The 19,123-nt window shown below is 42.1% G+C and overlaps 1 protein-coding gene across 4 annotated transcripts in view; it reads right to left on the minus strand.

Moving 5' to 3' along the window:
• CEP152 (centrosomal protein 152) overlaps positions 1-18,875 on the minus strand; it is a 50,946-nt gene extending 32,071 nt beyond the window's left edge. For 2 of the 4 annotated variants that reach the window (XM_083183941.1, XM_083183938.1), the window contains exons 1-20: positions 18,688-18,875; positions 18,137-18,265; positions 16,858-16,967; positions 16,589-16,649; positions 16,152-16,496; positions 15,878-16,046; positions 15,665-15,805; positions 13,981-14,120; positions 12,830-13,030; positions 10,811-10,958; positions 9,709-9,800; positions 9,395-9,549; positions 8,160-8,370; positions 7,958-8,080; positions 7,000-7,130; positions 5,867-5,995; positions 5,650-5,785; positions 5,382-5,570; positions 4,244-4,513; positions 2,659-2,790 (exon numbers count right to left, since the gene is read on the minus strand). In XM_083183941.1, coding sequence (XP_083040067.1) covers positions 2,659-2,790; positions 4,244-4,513; positions 5,382-5,570; positions 5,650-5,785; positions 5,867-5,995; positions 7,000-7,130; positions 7,958-8,080; positions 8,160-8,370; positions 9,395-9,549; positions 9,709-9,800; positions 10,811-10,958; positions 12,830-13,030; positions 13,981-14,120; positions 15,665-15,805; positions 15,878-16,046; positions 16,152-16,496; positions 16,589-16,649; positions 16,858-16,967; positions 18,137-18,226 — 2,973 coding nt within the window. In that variant the 5' untranslated portion in view covers positions 18,227-18,265; positions 18,688-18,875. Of the gene's footprint in view, positions 1-2,658; positions 2,791-4,243; positions 4,514-5,381; positions 5,571-5,649; positions 5,786-5,866; positions 5,996-6,999; positions 7,131-7,957; positions 8,081-8,159; positions 8,371-9,394; positions 9,550-9,708; positions 9,801-10,810; positions 10,959-12,829; positions 13,031-13,980; positions 14,121-15,664; positions 15,806-15,877; positions 16,047-16,151; positions 16,497-16,588; positions 16,650-16,857; positions 16,968-18,136; positions 18,281-18,687 lie in introns of all 4 variants that reach the window. The other 2 variants (XM_083183940.1, XM_083183939.1) reach the window with 2 other exon arrangements.
• Positions 18,876-19,123: the final 248 nt, after the last annotated feature.

Consider the following 19,123-nt stretch of genomic DNA (forward strand, 5'->3'; position numbering starts at 1 on the left):
TATACATCACTAGATGCAAAAAGGTGTAAATCCTATAAAACTTTACAAAAGAATGAATGGACAACTACTGAAAGTCGCAGCTCTAACTCAACTAGGCACCTTTTTGCTCCAACCATAACCCTACAATGTCGCAAGAAGAATGAGTTGTAACATGATCAGGAATCTGAAGACCCCAGTAGGCAATAGTGTTATTGGATCCCAGCTAACCCCTTATTTGAGGTTTGAGTAAAACAAAAACCGTTACAGAAAGCTTTAGTGCATTTTTTTTTTAATTCAATAATTATTATTGAGTTTTATAGCTTGTTTAAACAGACACACAAACAACAACGTATTACAGAATGTAAGTCGGCTAGGGTATATGGTACTCTTTACCTAGAAGGGCGCCAACGATCTTGATCGTGGGCATCGTGAGGTAAAAAATCGCGTCGTATGCGGGCTAAAGATGCCCGGACGCGACGCGACCGATGCGATGTCCACAATTTCCCCATTGAAAACCATGTTAAACATGGACATCGCGTCGGTCGCGTCGCGGCCGGCCATAAATGTGCACACGATGGCCGCGACGCGATGCCCACGATTTGCCATAGGAATCAATGTTAAAAGGCCCGATGGACACGATTTTTATGTTAAATGGCTGAATGGACCCGATTTTACCATAGGAAACAATGTTAAATGGGCCTTAGAGCCCAAATAGTTACCCTGAACTCTGAAATGGCCCCCCCAATTGTTTACGCCACCCCACGATCAACGTCAACCCGAAGCGTGGCGAGCGCAGCGAGCCCGCGAGGGGCGGTGGTACGCGTCCTCCGACCTTTTCATACCCCCACTATCCACGTCGGCGTGGAGTTAAGAATAGAATAGTGTGGCGAGCGCAGCAAGCCACCGAGCCCGAAGCGTGGCGAGCCCCGCGAGGGGACGCGGATACCTTCACATCTAAACGCGTCCCTTCGCGGGCTTCACAGGTGTCCGCGTCGCCATGGACACCTGTGAAGCCCGCGAGGGGACGCGTATAGCTGTGAAGGTATCCGCGTCCGCTCGCCACGCTTCGGGCTCGCTGCGCTCGCCACACTATTCTATTCTCAACTCCACGCCGACGTGGATAGTAGGGCATGAAAAGGTCGGAGGACGCGTACCGCCGCCCCTCGCGGGCTCGCTGCGCTCGCCACGCTTCGGGTTGACGTTGATCGTGGGGTGGCGTAAACAATTGGGGGGGCCATTTCAGAGTTCAGGGTAACTATTTGGGCTCTAAGGCCCATTTAACATTGTTTCCTATGGCCACATCGGGTCCATTGAGGCATTTAACAGTAAAATCGCGTCGGTCGGGCCATTTAACATTGATTCCTATGGGAAATCGGGTGCATCGCGTCGCGGGCATCGCGGGTACATTTATGGCCGGCCGCGACCGACGCGATTTCCATGTTTAACATGGGTTTCAATGGGAAATCGCGGGCATCGCGTCGGTCGCGTCGCGGCCAGACATAAATGTACCCGCGATCACCACGACGGGCGCCCTTCTAGGTAAAGAGTACCGGGTATATATATATATAAATATATATAAGGCATCATTAATAAAATACTATAACAGATAAGGATAGAAGGGGAGAGAAAAAGGACATAACCCCGATGGACTTGTTAAGCACCGTCAGCGCGCACCTGCATCGCCCTAGCCACCTGAAAGAGCCATTCGGCAGAGGCAACCAGTAGCATATATTAAAAATTAAGTATAGACATACAGTACAGATGGAGCGCCTCTGATCCTCTGATGGGATCGCCAGCAATCGCCGGCGCAGAGGCACTCCATCTGACTGGGACGCGCGTGCGTCTCACACGCACGCGCGTCCCAGTTTCAGGACGGCACCGCGGCAGCATCCTGCCCATCTCCTCTTCAGGGAGATGGGCAGGGATAGGGGGGATGGCGAGGGGCACCGGGGGACACAGCAACAGCTGCAAGTAATACAGGAGGACAGACGCTGATCCCCGGAGATCCACACCACTAGGTCAGGCCGCAGGAACACCCGGCTGGCACATGCACCGCCAGATGCAGGGAGGCACCGCAACGACAGTGTGCTCAGTCCCCAGGTCAAGGGTTGCCCCTATAATTTGTAAAAACCACACAGTAGGTCTCAGTCAGGATAGTTATTCATGATAGAAGCGGGAGAGCTGGCAGAAGCGTCTTATACCATGCTACTCCAGGCCACGCCCCTGATCCTTTAACATAAATGAAGGGCAACTATAGTTCTAGCAGCTAGTTTGCCATAAAAAAAAAAGTTCAGACACCTCTTCATAACTGTATGTTCCATAGTCCCCCAAATGATAGGAGTTGCGCTACAAGTGGTGGTCCTAAAGTGATACGGGTAAATACATCATTATAATTTACAGCTGTACGCATTCCTTCTGGGATTTTCCTTACTCTCATCAAAATGTTGTACAGACTGCTGTTATGTGGGCAAGTCTAATAGGTGTATTGTGATTATGTAGTATTCTGTGTGCATGCAAATACATGGTTGTTGAGTTACAAGATGGGTCCATTATGCAAGTCCAACACTGAATAAGCCATAAACAAATCATTCAGAATTAGAAAACCTTAAGGAGTACAGATTTAGTATTGTACAATTAAAGTTTAAATAAAGAAACTCCATGTGTCAAAAAATTACTTACTTGCTTTTTTAGGTTAACATCATTGAGCCTTTCCCATTTCTCTTTCTCAAGGCGCAAATTGGCCTTGTACTCCGATAAAGTAGTAAGTTCTTGCAACCATCGAGCATGAGCTTTTGTTAAGGCCATTTCCACCTGTCAGAAAAGAAAAAAAAATTAACAAGGACATACAGCTGATGTAGACAACTGTATTCTTCGCAGTTTGGCCTCATCACAAATCCTTTCTTGTTTTCAACCTTGACCGCTCAGTCCTCCATATCGGTCTGAACCATTTTCCTAAAATGGACTCAAGTTTGAACATTGTTCTGGCTTTTCACTTTTATGTTGATTGAACCAAAATCTTTAGCAAGCCATGCTCTCTGTTGTCCTTTAGGACTTTCACAAATGTGCTTGGCCAGCCGCCCACATTAGCACACATACCACCAGGTAGCACCTGCTGACATGTGAAAAAAAAAGGTACTTGTTTCCTAGCATGGCGCCCGTTGGGTCCCATCGCATACCATTAGTTAAGGTACGCGATGGGACCCGATAATAGGGTTTTAAGAGCTTACTGTACAATTTTAACATTGCATGCCATTATAATGGCATGCGATGCGATCAGACCCGATTTTACATAGTAATCACCCATCAGGGTGGGTGTACAATGTTAAATGCACCCCCAGACCCAATTTTTTATTGTACAGCCATCCTGATGGGTGATTACTATGTTAAATGCACCCCTATTGTTAAACGCCACCCCCACTATCAACGTCAACTCGAAGCGTGGCGAGCGCAGCGAGCCCGTGAGGAGGGGCGGTACACGTCCTCCAACCTTTTCATACCCCCACTATCCACGTCGGCGTGGAGTTGGATTGTAGATAGTGTGGCGAGCGCAGCGAGCCCCACGAGGGGTCGCGGAATACATGTGAAGTCATCCGCGTCCGCTCGCCACGCTGCGCCCACCACACTATAGAAAATCAACTCCACGCCGACGTGGATAGTGGGGGTATGAAAAGGTCGGAGGACGCGTACCGCTGCACTTGTCACACTTCGGGTTGGCGTTAACAATGAGGGGTGCATTTAACATAGTAATCACCCATCAGGGTGGCTGTACAATGAAAAATCGGGTCTGATCGCATCGCATGCGGTCGGGTCGCATGCGATGCGACCCGATCTGATAGACCCTGCTAGGAAACAAGTACCAAAAAAAAAAAAAAAACAATAAGCAGCCAATGTACGCCTATTGTTTAATACATCTGGATAATTTTACATCACTATACAATAGTATGGTGACAGTGAACAGGTTTTAGATGTTTGCAGATAATGTAGAGAAAGGGAATTTCTCTATAGGTTATTTGACATTGTAAAAGTCAAATAATGTAGGGTTATGAGACATTTGTCAGTTACCACCTCTTCGTACAGCACACACAACGTGAGCAAGTTCAAGGCTACAAAACAACGTGCAGTACCCAAACACTGCTATGCCATGAACAAAGCAATTTTGGGCCTCTCTTCCCTAAACCGGACAACTTGGACTGACAAATGTCTATGTGTATGGGCAGCATAAGCAGAACATTTACATTCAGAGGAAGCATTTTCATTTTAGTACCTGATTAGAAAAATATTCCCGATGCTGTATTTCAAGTTGCATTTGAGCCTCACGCACGGCTTTCTTCTTATCTTGCTCAGCATTCTGTAGTGCAACTTTTAGTTCCTCCAGCTGCTCGGTTTCCAATGCAGTTCGAGTGCATAACGTCTGTTCTGTCTGAATAGCATGATCTTCTAAATGCTGCCCTGACTGGACTTTGGCATCTCTTAACGCTGCATCTAGTTTACACCTCCACTCCTTCTCTACATCTTGAATTGTGATTTCCATTTTCTAGATGAACAAATAATAAACCGTTATACACTGTAAAAAACGGGATGCAGTTTTAATCCCTGGCGGTCGGGATCCCGGCGTTCAAAATCCCGACGCCGGAATCCCGACCGCCGAAATCCCGACACTTTCTCCCCTCGTGGGTGTCCACGACACCCTCGGAGGGAGAATAAATTAGTGTGCCGAGCGTAGCAAGGCACCGGGCCCGCTGCGTGGCGAGCGCAGCGAGCCTGCAAGGGGGGGCGATCCACATCCCCCCCTTGTCGGGATTTCGGCGTTCGGGATTCCAGCGTCGGGATTTTGAACGCTGGGCTACCGACCGCCGGCTTTTCATGCCGAATCCGTAAAAACCTCTAACAGGTGTGTATTGCATAAAAATCAGTACGACTCTAAAAAGCGAACAAACAACTAATTGTTTTTTTGTGTTTAATAAAAAGGGTTGCTCTAGATTTACCTAGTTAAAATAAACTCAGCTAATGCTAAATCAGATTTTTTTTAGACCAACAAAATGTTACGGTGTATATCAACTTGTTGAGTCATCCAGGAGATGCTCAGGCTCTGTGCCACACATTCTTCTGCTATGACAGATAGAATTTCACCTCTACTGAGAAACTTGCACAGAATCCAGCCAATTGGAAGGCTGCCACAGCTATCCAATCAGCTGATCCAGAAAAGACGGCCAGTAGTACAGAAACATGTCAGGTTATACCATGTCCTAATTAGAGTATTCCAGATATCAAATATCTGTGACACGGCTAGTTGGAACCTTTACTTTCCATTAACTATCAATTTGGTATGGATGCAGTTATCAGGGAAGGCAGGAACATGCATATACAATGGAAAGTTAAATTGATGAAATAAATCACGAAACCTGTTGATGATCCTTTATCCAACAGTCTTTTGCGAATGCCAACTGAACTTCAAATTGTTTGGTCATCTCCTCCTTTTCTCTCTGGCATAGAGTTTGTGCTTCAGACATGGAGGTCTGGTGTATGACATCTAGCTGTAGTTTGAGAGCTTCTAAAGCCTTTTCTTTGTCTTGCAGTAATTTCTCTCTCAACTATAAATGAAAGTAAACATTAGAGATTACTTTTGAACAAAAGATTATTCATCCAATTACTATTAAAAAACACAAGTACCTTCTCTTCACTTAGTTGGAATTCTTTTCTTACACTGTCTCTGACATTATCTTCAAGAGTATCCTTCTCTTTACAGACTGCTATATAGCACTCTTGCACTGCAGTCATCTCATTAGTCATTTCATTGATCTGAGATCTGCAACATTGTGATAAAAGTTGTCATTTGTATGGAAAATAAACCAAGCGTGGTACTTCTATTAAACAAATCATCACTTACTGTAACTGGGCAACTTTTGCCTCATAAGCCTGACACAGATGCTCATTATCTGCTCCAAACGTCTCACTTAACTCCTTTATTAAATGTTTCCTAATGTCTTCGTGATGCTGTTCATAAGTGCGCTCACACCTGGAATGAATTGATTATACGCTATTTAATTACCGGGCACATTTCAGATGGCTCTTAAAGAAATTCATTTTTATTTATATGAACCATTATAGTAATATTTAAAAAATGAAAAGCAACAGAGTTTTGTAGATTCAGTCTTTTCTCTGAAACTATTTGGGGACAGGGGAACTTCTGGTCACTGGATGCTTATGGTATAGAAAAGAGTTTGGGTACTTTATGAAATTCTACACAGTCTGGATCGCCCTGATACTTGAGATTTATTGACAAGATTGCTATGATAATTCCAGTTTCATAATATCAGAACATATCAAATATCCCTCACAGGGTCTACCAAAAATGCCTTTAGGTATCATTGTTACAACAAAGATGCATTAATGTTGATGTCCATCCCCCCACAACTCTTGCGAGTTTCATTGTCTTCTGTTAATAAAACACAGCTTCCCTGGTCTCTCCATGCTATGAAGAGCATCAAGACTAACATTTTGTCCCACCCAGCTCACTATACTTTAATGAGGTGGCAGGTTTCACCATCTTTAAGCATTTCCTCAGACAGCTGAGAATGGCAGTAGGAGAAACCAATCAGCACCTCCTCGGCTTGCTTCTAATAACATACAGCTAACCACTGTACAATAGCAACTAAGTGAAATGTATTTGATGCAAAAATATGTAAACATTATATTAAATTACTGCAAGCATCCTTCCACCCAGTTAGATCAAAAGTTAGTGTTTTATTTTATATTTTACTAAATCAGTTTTAAACACCCAGAGAAATATGTTATAGTCTGCAAAGTGCAGGCTGTTTTGGGAATTTTTGAGAGTCTGTCTGTAGTTTTTAATTTATAGGGATAGTAAGTAGTGGTTTCCAAACTGGGGGCCTGGAACAAAGACCTGAGGTTCCAGCTAAAAAAAAAAAAAAGTGGCTAGTGTGTACCCAGCTTAAGACTATAATCAGCACTATTTTTAACACTCATCATGTTTTGCAGTAAAATAAATTTTCTTGTTACCTCTCTATAGATTCCTTCTTATCGTTATCAAAGTCTTCAAACATTTTCCTCATTTCACTGCAAAGTTGTTGGTTTGTGACCTTCAATTTCTCCTCATTTGCAGAAAGTTCTTGAATACACAATAAATGCTTCTAACAGACATAAAAGTATAAACATAAACCAAAGTTATTTAAAAGAAACAATGGAATGGATTAAGACAAACTAACCAGTTTGATTTTGCAGTGTAAAATGATTGCCTTTTTAAGAAAACTGGAGATTTCTTACCAAATCTCTCATCCTATTAAACTTCACCCCAGGTTGGAGTAGAACTCCCACCCCATGTGAGAGGCACCGGGGATATTACAGCCTCTTGTAAAAGAGAGATGATAGCAGAATGAACGGCAAGAGCCTTGATGAAGGCATCCGTCAACAGACCTGTGGTGAATATTTGCGTCAGAGGACTCCTCCAAAAACAGGAATTTCGTCCTCCCAGACCCCAGTATTAGAAAATTGAATGAGATTCCTATGGAGTCACGAATATCCAATCAGCCGCAGAGCTCCTCTGGAGCCAGCGGCTGATTGGCTGGGGGAGGACCACTGGACTCAGGGAGGAGATTTCACTCCCAGATGGGAAACCCAGGACAGGATGCCGCTGAGGAGATTGAGATGGGCCACAGAGCTCAGCACCACCACCTCCCTCCTGGGACCTCCAGGACCACCACTATAATGGCTCTGTATAGCGTACAGCTGACAGCTCTAAAACAGTGAAAAAACTGGTTCCTGAGGACAGGGGAGGGTATGAGGGAGGAGGAGCCACAGGCTGCACTTCTCTAAAGAAGTTTACTCCTTGGTGCACAGTTCCTACCAGAATCCATCATACCCCACAGTACCAGCATCCATCATAGGCTGAAAGGGGAAAGAAAAAAAAAAAAAACATGTTTGCCAGATTCCATTTATTTTTAGAAAGCATGTATTTTACCTCAATTTCTTGCTGCAGCTGCTTCTTTTCATCTTGTAGTCTTTGAATTTCCTGATCACCAGCTGCCATGTGCCTGTATGGTGATGATGAATCTGATATTTTCTCAATGCTCCCTGCTCTGGCCTGTCAGCAGAAGACCGAAGCAGTGAATAAAAAGAAGGTTTCTATCCATCGGAGTCATTCACTAGCATACTAAACCTACCTTGTATTCCTTAACTTCTTTTTCTGTCCTTTCAAGTAATGCAATTAGTTCCTCCATTTTTGACTGAGAAGCCCTCAAATCAGATTGCAGCTGAACAACCTGTTGCCGTTTTGTTTTATTACTCCTTAAACATCGCTCAAGTTCTGTTTTCAGCTCCATAATCATCTCCTCTGAAGAAAGGTCTTTTCTAACACCATTAGAATGGATTGTCCTGCACAAAAAAAATAAACAATGGATGTTCCTGATAATAGAGACTGTATGTACTGAGTAACTTAAGTTGTGTGCTTTATATGGCTGCACTATTGTAGACCTGTGACAATTGTATAATATGCCATTTCTCCTTGCAGAAAAGGTATGTGAGATTTGCAGTACAGTAGCCCTAAGCAGCTCCCGGTAACACAGTACCTTTCTACACAGAAGTGTTCTCATTCACCCATCCCATTTGAATCATAGGGCCGAAATACATGGAGCACCTTACATGCTGTGCCACAGATACCTATTCTCAGACTTGCTTACCTATATCTGATTTAAGCATATGTGTCACACTGTTGCCGTATCCAAAGTTTCTTGTAGTATATTGTGGGAGTGGAATTAGTATTTTTGTCTCAATGGCGTATTAAGGGTCTTATTCTGGTTCACTCCTTCTGGCAAACTTCTTCTTATATGGACAAAACCCATGTGCACTGCAGGTGGGGTATATGTTACTTGTGTAGAGAGAGTTAGATTTGGGTGGGGTTTTACTTCAAAGTGAGATCTATATTGCAGTGTAAAAATAAAGCAGCCATTATTTTCCCTGCACAGAAACAAAATAACTCACCCAAATCTAATTCTCTCTGCACATTTTACATCTTTGTACATGGTTTTGTCCATCTAAGAAGGAATTTGCCAGAAGGATTGAACCAGAATAAGGCCCTAAGTCACAGATGAACCAGAGCACTACATGGCAGGATGCATAGTGCGCCTCACTAGTCTTGGCCTGTCTTTTTGACCAGGTTAGCGCCCACGTCGCACATTGCTGCAGAATGCAATGCTAGTGGCCGTGTCCATGGTCCTCGCGCATGGTACTTCATCACACTAGTAATGCAACTAAGAAGCAAATTCAGTACAAAACCATATGGTAGTTTGCATGATCCTTGGCAGAGTTTGCTAATGGGTTAGTGTGGAAACATCTGTACATTGGGGGGGGGGGGGGGGGGGGGGGGGGGGGAATATTTAATGGGCCGGAGGAGTAATACCTGTGGAATCGTGACTTTTGCCAGTTTACTTTCTTAATTCCCAAATCAACATAGGAATCAGACAGTTCTTCTTGATCTTCCCCATGAATATAAACTCCAATTCTGGCAGCAGATTCGTACATTGTAATTTGCTGCTTCAGTTCATTCACTTCTTCCTAAACAAATGAACAAAACATAAAAATGTATATTACAGGTCTCTTACTTACAGCCCAAAACATAACTTTTCTAAATATAACCCATAAGGCTTTAGAAGAACTTTTATAGATGTATTAAACGTTTTACAGATAATATAACAATAAAAAAAGCCCACCGACCTGCAAAGCCTTGTTCATGCCATCATTTATCATTTTTGAAGACTGGACTTGTTGAAGCTGCAACCGCAACTTTGTGGTTTCTTGTATGGAGTCTATTTAGAAAGAAAATAAAAGACAACATGTTTTGTGCTCCTCCCTCTAATATGCTCCATCCAGCAGGGAACACCATTATTTTTCTAACTAAGTATCACAGGATAGAGAGAAGACAAACGAAAGGGTACAAAAAATATACATCTGTAAAAATGTACTCTTCATGTAGTGCATCTAAACCCCAAATGCTGCTGTATTGTTGGGGATTTTCTTGACCAGATTCAGAAACTCCCCAGCAGTGTCTGGGCTCAGATAGTGAGACTTAACACAGCGTTCCCGACTTTCACCATCTTTGGCAATAGAAATAGCCAACGCAGATTCAGACCCTTATGCTGCCCATACAAGCATTCGATTTCGACCACATCTGTTCGATAAATCGAACGATTGTATGCACATTTTGTGTACCATGTGAGGCGTTGTGCGGGCAGGCTGGTCGAATCTCACGGTCTTATGTGCTGCACATAATATTTCTCGAATTGTACGTGTGGTCAAATGCTGTTTTGTGCGCATTTGATATTTCTAAATGCGACTTTCGATTCCTGAAGATTTCTGCTCACTTCCTGGCCACTCCTCTTCCACCAACTGTGCACAGATCTGTTCGACAATCCGGTGTTTTTTACAGCTTTCGATGCAATCGCATTCAATTATGGCAAGGGGCATTCGATAAATTGCATGATTGTATGCACAACTGTATGTCAAAAAAGCAGTTTTGATGCGATTTATCGAAAGGTGAGCTTCAAGGGAAATCGAGCCCGATATTGTGTTGAACGTAATCGCATAAGTGTATGGGTAGCATCTAACCATAAATTTCACAACCAATTAAATTTACACTACACCATTGAAACAAAGTTTCTGTGCACAGTATATACAAAAATATCTATTTATATGCACATAATCATTAAGTCTACCGATTTTGCCCAGGGCTGATAATACAAAAAAAGAAAGACAGCAAAGTGCACTGCTTTTATAACAATATATTCTACTGACATTGGAACGGCATTAAGGATCTTACCTGCATGTAAGAGACTTGCACACTGTTTCTGACTTTCTTCCAGACTCCTAGACAAGCGGTTTATAACTTCTGTTTTCTCCAGTTTGCTCTCTTCTTGCTTTCTCTCAGCTTGTTTCACTTGTTCCCCTAGCTGACTACACATCTCCTTCTATTTTAAGAGTAATAGAAGAAAAATAAATAAAAATAATAATAATAATAATAATAATAATAATAATAATAATAATAATAATAATAATAATAATAATAATGTTACAATATTATGCTTAATGAACACTAGGTAATGCACAAGGGATACACTCAATTGAAAGCTGTAAATTTTCCCAGCAGACAAAATATCAGGCGGCACTCTGGCAACTTGAAAATAATAAGACAGAGACCTGTTTCTTATATCAACGTTTCAAGACTTTTAATCTCGTCATCAGATTAAAAGTCTCAAAACGTTGATATAAGAAACAGGTCTCCGTCTTATTCTTTTCAAGTCGCCGGAGTGCAGCCTGATATTCTGTGGGGTTACCAGAGGAAGGCACCTGGTGCCATTGCCAGGAACTGAGCTGTGGAGCGCTGGCCTAACACATATATATATATATATATATATATATATATATATATATATATATATATATATATATATATATATACACACAATTTTAATATTGCGTCGCATCGCATGCCATTATAATGGCATGCAAGGCGATTTCAATGTTAAATGCCCACCCAGACACGATTTTTAATTGTATCCCCACCCGGATGGGTAATGACAATGTTAAATGCCCCCCATTGTTAACGCCACCCCACTATCAACGCCAACCCAAAGCGTGGTGAGCGCAGCGAGCCCACGAGGGGCGGAGGTACGCGTCCTCCGACCTTTTCATACCCCCACTATCCACATCGGTGTGGAGTTGATTTTATATAGTGTGGCGAGCGCAGCAAGCCACCGAGCCCGAAGCGTGGCGAGAGCAGCGAGCCTCGCATTACTTTACAAGTATTACGCGTCCCCTCGCTGCGTTCGCCACACTATATAAAATCAACTCCAAGCCGACGTGGATAGTGGGGGGTATGAAAAGGTCGGAAGACGCGTACCGCCGCCGCTCACCACACTTCGGGTTGCCGTTGATAGTGGGGTGGCGTTAACAATGGGGGGGCATTTAACATTGTCATTACCCATCAGGGTGGGTGTACAATCTAAAATCGGGTCTGGGTGCCTGTACAATTAAAAATCGTGTCTCATCGCATGCGATCATATGGCATGGCATGCGATACGAGTTTGTGGTTGGACAATGCCCTGCGATGGAAGTCGGGGGCGCCGTGATAATACACAAGTACCGGAGAAACAATAAGTCATTACACTACAAAAGGTTTTTTTTTTCCCCTACAAAAAAAAACAAACAAACAAAAAAAAAACTGTAAGCAAAATCACAAAAAAAAAAAAAAAAAAAAAAAAAAAAACACTAAAAGTACAGAAAGTTGACAAAAACAAATACCTTAAATTGGGAAGGGAACACCAGCGTCATGATGAAAACACCAATCATGGGAAATCATTACTTTGAAGTAAAAATGTTGAGGCATGGTTCAGTACCTCTGGGTTCAGAACCCCCCCCCCCCCCCCCTCAAAAGGACCAATTATATTTTCAATTAGCTTAATTAGACCAATAAGAACAAGTAATTATTGGAGTGAAATGTTGCAAAGTATCAAAGAATGGGATAAAAGATGCAGGACAGTCATGTATATATGAGGGTGTTGTATGGACGGGAAAGGTGCATTGAACTTTAGAAGTTTTTGGGGGGAGGGGCGATTAACATCTCTGTTACCCAAGATTTGTAATTTTTTTATATTTTTATTTCACGCTCACATTTTTTCAATTGACCACAGTGAGAATACCTGTGGAAACTGAAAAAAAGGACACGATAGTAGCTTACATTTATTCCCAGCAAAACCTTGTGTTAAACTTGATATGCCCCATAAATTAAAAACATTTTCAGTAGTTAAGTTCATGGAGTTACTGTATTTAGCATATATACCTGCTGCTGCAGAGCTGCATTAACCTCGTCCAGCTTTTGTTGCAGAGACAGCACTTGCTCCTCATTCTTCTGTTTAAGCATGGACACAACTGCCTCATGTTGTTCCCTGGCTCTGTGGATCGAATCAGCACGGCGCAAGTCCATTACCTGCTGCTGCATGCTGTCCATTGCAAGTTTGGAAACTTTTAACTCCTTTCTCAACTATATATAAAACAAGAGAACACGTACTAAAAAAATACATCACAATAAAGACAAAGTTTCAATTATTTCAAGAAAAAGTATTACAATATACCTACATCTATTTACCTAAGTGGGGCGCTTTCCCGACTCCCTACCGACCATAAAATTTTGGACTGCAAAAGGCATGTTTCGGGTATGGGAAGCCTTGTTAATATTCCCATTCAAGCGGGTGGAATAAAGGTGTACTGTTTTGTGTGAATTGTGGCATATCATTGATAAGGCAAGGGAGTGTGGTCTGGACTCGGAGTAATGAGGGAGCTAAAGCTACACTGTGGGACTGGACAGACACCAAGAGGCCGGATAGACAGAAAGGAGATGGAGCTTGGGTGTCACTGGAGGGCTGGAATGACAGAAGGATGCAGGACAATTAGGGTGAATGTGTCAGCTGCAACCACCACCTCAGACAGGAGGTGTCAGCAGGAATTGTGCTAAGGGAATCTAGGGATACGTTTTATATCATTTTACAAATCTGTAGGTGAATCTCATCAAAAAGCTACAGGGGCATGAAGCCTCCCCCTAACCGTTCTACTGAAATTTCCAGACCTCCACATTTACAATACTGTGCACACGTTTTAGGCAGGTATGGGAATAAAATGCTGCAAAAGTAAGAATGGTTTCAAAACCAGAGGTATTCAATCTTGTCATAAAATGCAAAGCAAATGACCAGAAGATAAATCTAAATCAAATCAATGCTTGGTGTGAGTACCATTTGCCTTCAAAACAGCATCAATTCTTTCAGGTACATTTGCACAAAGCCAGTACTCATGGAAGCATTAGACCAAAATACTAAGCCATTTTTGGATTTTACATCACATGTTTAAGGGTTCAATTAATGAAAGTATTGGAAGGATAGCAAACACATTAGCAGACATTACAGGTATATGCATAACTGGTATTTTAAAGACTCTGACCTGCTCATCATTTGAGGTTAAACCATCAACGGTTTTCTCCAGAGCAGCCATCTGACCTCGTAGCTGAAGCTCCACATCCCTGGAATTCTGAAGTAACATCTGTGATTCTTGAAGGGTGATAGCTAATCCATCTTTCTCATCTAAATAAGTCAGTGATATACAAACAGGTTGAGTATCCCTTATCCAAATTATTCCGAATACCATAGCGAATACCAAATACCATAGCATCCAAAATTTATTTCCTTTTGCTAAAAACCTACTGGCTACATCTGTAACTGGCACTATTGGGGACATCTGTAACTGGCACTAAATATGTGCAAGGACATTATTGCTTGGCATTCAAATTCAGTGTCTAAGATTGTACACAAACCTTGTTTCATGCACAAATAAAATATATTTGTGTGTATTTCATTTGCTTATACAACATAAATGCAAGATACCTCATTCAAATATAAAAATATACCAAAATACAGAATAATCTATCATCCAAAAATCTTCTGGTCCCAAGCATTTTTGGATAAGGGATACTCAACCTGTATTCCATTGTCACACTACATTATCACATTTATGTGCTATAGGATCGGTGCAAATTTAGATTTTAGATTTGTGTAATAACCACACACATTTTTTTAATACCTCTCTGGGTACTTGTGTATTATAGCGGCGCCCCCAATTTCCATCGCGCAATGTTTTAATCGCGTCGCATCGCATGCCATGCACCCGATAGCATGCGATGTGACGCGATTTTTGGCCCCTATACGATGAAAGATTGTATAAGCACCGTAATGGGTGCTTACAATGTTGAATGCACCCCCACGCCACCCCCCCACTATATACGTGAGCCCGAAGCGTGGCGAGCGCAGCGAGGCCGCGAGGGGCGGCGGTACGCGTCCTCCGACCTTTTCATACCCCCACTATCCACGTCGGCGTGGAGTTGAGAATAGAAAGTGTGGTGAGCGCAGCGAGCCACCGAGCCCAAAGCGTGGCGAGCGCAGTGAGCCCCGCGAAGGGACGCGGATACCTTCACAGGGATCGGAGTCCCCTCGCGGGCTTCACAGGAATCCGCGTCCGCTCGCCACACTTTCTATTCTCAACTCCACGCCGACGTGCATAGTGGGGGTATGAAAAGGTCGGAGGACGCGTACCGCCGCGCTCGCCACGCTTCGGGTTCACATTTATAGTGGGGGGGGGGGTGGCGTGGGGGTGCATTTAACATTGTAAGCACCCATTAGGGTGCTTATACAATGTTTAATCGCATCGTATTGTATGCCATATACAATTTTAAAATTTGATGGCATTGCGCGATATCGCATCGCATGCCTTATGGTATGCGATGCGATGGGCGCCGCCAAAATACACAAGTACCCCTCTCTGATAGACTACCTGAAATCAGTCCTGGTGCTGTCACACAATAAAGTAGTTATAAGCATTTAAAAAAGAAAGAACGTCAAGAACCTTTTGTTACAAAAAGATAAAAAAAAAAAAAAGAGAACACGTTGGATTTTCTGTAGAAGACCCCTCGTATCACTCTGGGATATATTATAAACTAAATTATTATTGAATGGATGTGTAGAATACTCACATACTCCCCCAAAATTGATTTCCCCCACTATGTGCAAACAATCAGAAGGTTTGAAAACAAAGAAAAACAAAAAGACATAGAACAATAAAAAAATATTTGTACCTTTTACTATTGCAAGCTGATGATTGAGGTATCTTAGTTGACGTTCACTTTCTTCTAGCTTTCTGTTTAATTCTTCAAGTTGTCTTCCCCTTGCTTTGTAAAGAACTTGAAGTTGTACAAATTGCATATTGCTTGAAGTACCTGAAAGCATAGGTGTTATTATCACAGTACTTTAGAAGACAGAATAAGCAATGGACATTTTATTCTTCTCACATTCTCCAGTGTCCAGGAACTCTCGTTGAAGATCGTCATATTGGTCATTCCTTCTTGTTGGATCTTGGTTAACTACATCTTTCCGGGCAACATTTAATTGGTATGGATTGTATTTGATTTGGGTGGCCTCTGCATGTTGATGGCCATTTCCTTCTGAGGCACTGAAAATCTATTAAAAATAGAATCAGCTTGCTTTATTATTACATTCAGTAAAATGACCAAATTAAATGATCTTATTTCCTAGTGAATAATATTTTGTTAATCAAAAACAGACCTGAAATTTCTCATGCTTGGCATCTTGAAAGCCATCAGCCATGTGATGTCCTTCATTAGTGTAGGGTTTAAAGTCCTCTGGAAGATGATACAATTCACTTGTCGAACAATGGTCAAGTTCATCATATTGACTTTCACTGTGAAAGGTTCCTACATTGGATTGCTCATTAGCAAGCTCTTTGAGATAGTTGTATTTATTGGTAAAAATGTTCTCTTCTTTGTCACCATTAAGAGGTCCCCATCCATTTGGTATTTTTTCTCCAACTCCTTGGCTTCTGGGAGGTCCAGTTTGTTGGCCCATATACTGTGCTGGATTTGTTTCGTCTGTATAACTATTCTTATACTGCTAAACAAGAAGATGTATATTAGGAATACAGCTCCTAGGATGAGGGTAGCAGGAAAAAAAAAAAACACATTTAGCCATAAGGAAACACTTACATTTTGGTGTTGCGGTATTCCTTCATCTTCCCAGTGGGGTTCTGGGTCCCACTGCCGATTTCTTTGGAAAGAAATAAAAAGTAGTGTTGTAGACGGGTGAGTTGTGATTATTATGCAGTATCAATATTTGTGCTGTAAATTAGTATTTAAAATAAATTCCATTTGGAGTAATTTAGGTACCTTTATGTATAGTCTATATACTGGGAGATATAAAATTTCATTTTTACACAATAGAAATCCCAAGAACATTTGCCCAAATTATTTCTTACTGTTGAGAAACCTCAGGGTCACTGCAATCACTGTAGTTATGTTCTGAAGAAGAGGAGCAGAGACTGTCATCCAGCAGGTCATGGGGAAGGTCAGTCAACAACTGCTGTAACTGAGGCAAGATAAAATGACAAAATATCATTCATCTCCCACCTCTATTACTACATGGGAAATAATTAGACACATCTGCGGTGGGTATGGTTGTGGTTTCCAGTATAGTGTACTGAAGTAGATACAGGGCAGTATTCAATGCTCTTTTGCAAGCTGTGACGGCGAGCAGTGCTGATTGCTTGCTGTCACAGCTCGCGGGTCAGTTTTCAACTGACCCCCCCCTGCACACGCCATTTCCACCTCGCTAGGTTTTTACAGTGAGGTGGAAATGGCATGTGCGGCCACCAAAACACAGAGGCTCGTGGATAAATGCAGCGGGCTCCCTGCATTAGCCGCGAACCTCGCCGTACTCTGACAGTGAGGATTCACCCGGAACGTTGAATATACTGAGCGGCAGGCGAGGGGATTAAACGGTGAGGGTGTAGCTTGTTTTCGCCATCTGCATTGAATACGGCCCATAGACAATATTTATTCATCAAGCAAATCTACGATCAGTGCATAGTATCATCTACATCCTACAGCAAATGATAAAAGGAGGTCCCTGACGAGTTCCACAACGATATAAAGCAGAAGGCAGATGCAAAGTACTTTACACAAATCATGGAGTTCTGGAGGGGACTTCTAATGTGTCCAATAAGTTATTGTTATGTTCTACCTCATAAAATACTTAAAATAAACGAATAAATCCATAAAAACAGCCACACAAACATTAAAAAAGACAAAAACAATCAACAATAGTATATTTAATGGGATAAATAGCATAAATAACTAACATGATGTGGGTACTATTGGTGCCGCATAATATGCTATTTGCACTATGCTTTAGCAAAGTTCCTGTTTAATGCTTTTTTGCAATTTAGAAAGATATACTAAAGTTGAAAATAAAATATATATATATATATATATATATATATATATATATATATATATATATATATATATATATATATATATATATATATATATATATATGTTCTATATTATTTTTTACACACAAAAGAGCATAATTAGGACTGACATTTTGAAAACACACCAGATGGTGCCTGTAAATGAATCCCAAGTGTATTTTACACAATGCCTTATAATACACAGATAAATTTGTCACGCTTTATTGAACATGTTGTAAGCAGTAATCCATTCACTAATGAGAAAAGAAAAATGTACTCTCACCTCTTGCTCCCTGGCATAATCCTCTTTATCATACTCATCTTCCTCTTCATGCTGGGTCTGCAATGCTCCACTATCAAAGTCTATCGACATTGTTGTGTATTAGATCACAGTTCTTTTAATGATAAAAACCTACAAAACAAAATCCTACAAAGAATTAGAAAAATATTTCTACGAATGTATATATTGATCATAATTATGTTTAAACGTCCTGATGCCCCCAGGTATGATTTCTCATAGGGTATTTTTGTATACACATGTCCACAAACCGCAACAACAACAACAACAACAACAGCAGCAGCAGCAACTACTACTTTGATGAATGTTCAGAGTATAATTTCAAGGGTTAAGGCAACATTAAACTGCTTGTGGGGTAACTAAAATAACTAAAAGTCCCAGCAAGCCCTGCCAGCCTCTGAAGCAGGTTGTACTTACCGGATACTCCACATTACATAGCTAAATACCCACATGGGACTTGTAGTGCCAGAAGAGCTGCCAATATAAAGCGCATATGTGTAACACAGGGGCAGGCATGTCACCTCACCAGCACTCACCTCAACACCCACGACCCCGGCTTTCCCTCAGCAGCACACCGGCCCCGTACGCACAGCAACAACCCCGACACATCCACACTGATCATTTACTTCCCTCTCAACAGTCAAAATGGGAAACAAATCACTGATTCGACAGACACTCGTGTGAGTGACAGCCCCGTTGCGCAATGAACAACGAATGCTAGCTGGTCCCGGCCTCTGATAGGGGGAGTGGGCGTGGCTATAAGACTAGGATTACAGGGCTAGCGAAAAGCAGTGACGTAAGATTGCGCGGTGTAACCAACAGCCTGGAGGGATTGTTCCGGTGGGCGGGGCAGTGGCGCGATGGGCAGCGGGAAGGCAGTGCGGGCATCTGATTGGATGTGAGGCGCTGCTTCTCTGCTACCGTAAGACAAGCTACCGTAGCATATTATTGCGATTATAACTAAACTAGTTC

This window comes from Crinia signifera, chromosome 4, assembly GCF_055691185.1.
Source record: "Crinia signifera chromosome 4, ASM5569118v1, whole genome shotgun sequence".
Classification (NCBI taxonomy): Eukaryota; Metazoa; Chordata; class Amphibia; order Anura; family Myobatrachidae; genus Crinia; species Crinia signifera.